This window comes from Austrofundulus limnaeus, unplaced genomic scaffold, assembly GCF_001266775.1.
Source record: "Austrofundulus limnaeus strain Quisiro unplaced genomic scaffold, Austrofundulus_limnaeus-1.0 Scaffold671, whole genome shotgun sequence".
In the NCBI taxonomy this organism is placed as follows: domain Eukaryota; kingdom Metazoa; phylum Chordata; class Actinopteri; order Cyprinodontiformes; family Rivulidae; genus Austrofundulus; species Austrofundulus limnaeus.
Genome location: NW_013953073.1, coordinates 186,092 through 189,371, shown reverse-complemented (window position 1 = coordinate 189,371; position 3,280 = coordinate 186,092). Strand labels below are relative to the sequence as shown.

The 3,280-nt window shown below is 46.8% G+C and overlaps 1 protein-coding gene across 1 annotated transcript in view; it reads right to left on the bottom strand.

Moving 5' to 3' along the window:
- pcif1 (phosphorylated CTD interacting factor 1) overlaps positions 1-3,280 on the bottom strand; it is a gene marked incomplete in the record, with an annotated part of 30,854 nt that overhangs the window by 5,034 nt on the left and 22,540 nt on the right. The window contains 2 exon segments of the mRNA XM_014027659.1: positions 1,718-1,893; positions 1,982-2,075. Coding sequence (XP_013883113.1) covers positions 1,718-1,893; positions 1,982-2,075 — 270 coding nt within the window.

The following is a 3,280-nucleotide window of genomic DNA, read 5'->3' as shown; positions in this document are numbered from 1 at the left end:
AATGCACCCTCAGGGTAGGAGCTGGTTCGCCTCCGATCAGTCAAGGAACTGATGTCGGCTCGCTTACCGGTCATTGGTGACCAGGTGCTTTTACAGGTAACTTTCATCTGTTTCAGTCCAAGCCAGGAAAATTCAAGCTGTATCCGGTCCCTTCTTTTCAAAATAAAATCTCCCCTCGGGAGTTAAAAACACACTTAGAGACTCGGCCTCGGGTTGAGACCACCGGCAGGCATGCCGGGTCCATGACTGTTAAGTCTTCCCTAGTTAGCTCATGGGCTCAGACTTAAAAGCCAAACTGAGGTTTCTCCAGAGAGAATCCCAGCTTTCTTCCTCGGTTGAAGTCAGGAAGAAGAGTGTTTCGCTCAAAGCCGTCCGGGTTAGTAAAAGAAACGGACGAACTTTGGTTCCACCCTCAGGCTTAGAGATGAGTCAGAGAAAGAAAGATAAAGATTTGCCAGCCGGCGCCAGCCCAAGGTTAAAATTCTGTGATTTTTTTTTTATACTATTATAAATCTTTTAAAGCACGATAAAAGAAAAGAAGTGGTTCCACTTTTCCTGTGACAGTCATTACCATGATTTAACAAATGCATAAACATTCTTAGTTAAACAACAAATGAATCACGAACAGAAGAGATTGTTCTGTCCATTATCTGATTAAGAGAACTGAGGGGTTCTCTTCCACGGTTAGAATGACCTGTCATGGCCTAAATAGAGTTCAGTTTGTGACAGAGTTCCTGTCCTCTCGTCAGGCCTGCTTCGAGGCAGAAAATCTTGTTTCTTCACTCCAGGTGACCCCTACAATTATTTTAGGACGATGACAATAGTTGTCAACAACCTGTTGTGTGTTTTTCATGGAGCTACTAAGAGAAGCTAACATGTCAGATAGTCACAGTTAGCATCTTGTGTGAGTTTGATTCATGCCGTTTTTCCCTTCAGAGGTATTCCACCTGTTTTATCACCTGGGGCGGCTGTGGTGTAGTGGTAGAGCAGCCGGCTTTGGGACCCGCAAGTCACAGGTTCGACTCCCCGCCATGCCTATATGCCGTTGTGTCCTTGGGCAAGACACTTCACCCACCTTGCCTACTGATGGTGGTCAGAGGGGCCGGTGGCGCAATATGGCAGCCCCGCCTCTGTCAGTGTGCCCCAGGGCAGCTGTGGCTACAATGTAGCTTACTGCCATCAGTGTGTGAATGTGAGTGTGAATGAATGATGCATGAAAAATTGTAAAGCGTCTGAGGGTCTCGAAAAGCGCTATATAAAACTAATGCATTATTATTATTATTATTACCTGTTTTATCACCTGTTTTATCACCTGTTTCCACTACAACACACTGGATTTAATTTTTCAGTCATATTCAAAGAAATAAAGTGGACGTTGTTATTTCTCCCAACTGTGGTTGTCATCATTTAGCAGGTGACTGTAAACGTGTTACAGACCAAAGCTGATGTGTAACTCTATTTGAAAAAAAGATCCACATCTCAAAATAAACTGACAAACACTCAAACTAAGGATATTATATCTATAATTTCAGTTAGTTTTAGTTAGTTTTGTAAAAAGATTATACAGTTTTAGTTAGTTATGGTTTTTTATTACAGTTTTATTTTAGTTAAAATGTTTTTCCACTTTCAGTTTTCCTTTTTTAGTTAGTTTTAGTTAGTTTTAGCTAGCTATAATAACCCTACCCCACCTGTGGGAACCACTGTGTGAGTCAGGTACCTCTTACAGACGTGCTGACTGCCAGAGCGGTACTCGTGCTCGTAGGCGGGGATGTTCAGCTGGTGTCGCAGAAACCGACTTCCCTCCATGCGGGTCAGAGCTGGAGTCACCGGGTCGCGCCACTCAGGGACAAAAACGATGAAGGACAGAGGCTCAGAGGACTGGTCCAACAGGTCCTGACAGGAACAGAGTGGAAGGTCCACAGGTCAAAAACAGGTGAGTTTACTGAGCGCTGCAGCCCGACAGACACCTGAAGCTTCTCACCTCAAAGTGCGTGACCATGGCGTCCATCAGCTCCTCACAGAACGGAGGGTTTGCTTCAAACGAGCCACTGACTGGACTGAAGGACAGGAAGGGCCTGGACACACAGGATGGACTCATGCAGCTTACAGGTGTCCACATCAATGTCTGACAGGTGTTTACACCTGAAACTCATTTCTGTCTTCAAAAGCACAAATGGACACTTTTACCCCTTTTCCACTAGGACCAGTTCAGACTGGCTCGGTACGGTTCGGTACGGTTCCAAGACATTTCCATCAGGCCAGATTCATGGAACCGGCCTGTTTTTAGTTCCTACTTCGTTGTGGTTCCAAGTGGTTCCAGTCTACACCAAAATGTGACGTCAGAACACTGTTCATCACTGGTTGGTCAGGGGGCGGGGTCACTGGTTGGTCAGGGGGCGGAGTCACTGGTTGGTCAGGGGGTGGAGTCACTGGTTGGTCAGGGGGCGGAGTCACTGGTTGGTCAGGGGCGGAGTCACTGGTTGGTCAGGGGGCGGAGTCACTGGTTGAGTCTGAGGTGCCTTTACAACAACAAGTCGAGGAGCCATTTTTGCGATTGTAGCAGTGACATTCACAGTGGCAGAACAGAGATCCACACCGTGGTCCAGTGCTGAGGAGCAGGAGTTTATCTGCTCGGTGGCAGAGGAGAAAATTCAAAGTGAGCTAGATGGGTCGACTCGCAACAAAAACGTGTTCAAGGAGTTGTCGAAGCTGATGGCCACTGGTGGCTACGAGAGAACCCCGAAGAAATGTCAGGACAAACTGAAAAAGTTGAAGTATGATTACCACACAATTAAGGCCCACAATGGAAGGAGCGGTTCAAACCGGTTCAAATCTACTGCTATGTTTAATGGTTGCCTACAAACAGCACCACCTTCAGGCAAATACCTGTAACAACAATATTCAGACTGTGGAAATGCCCAAAACACACCCACTGGAACAAGACTGTCAATGGAAAAGAACCTGAACTGACCCATATCAACACTGAACGTACCTGACACTGACCCGTACCCGACAATGAACGTACCTGACACTGACCGGTACTTGACACTGAACGTACCTGACACTGACCCGTACTTGACACTGAACGTACCTGACACTGACCCGTACTTGACACTGACCGTACCTGACACTGAACGTACCTGACACTGACCCGTACTTGACACTGACAGTACCTGACACTGACCGTACCTGACACTGACCCGTACTTGACACTGACAGTACCTGACACTGACCCGTACTTGACACTGACAGTACCTGACACTGACCCGTACTTGACACT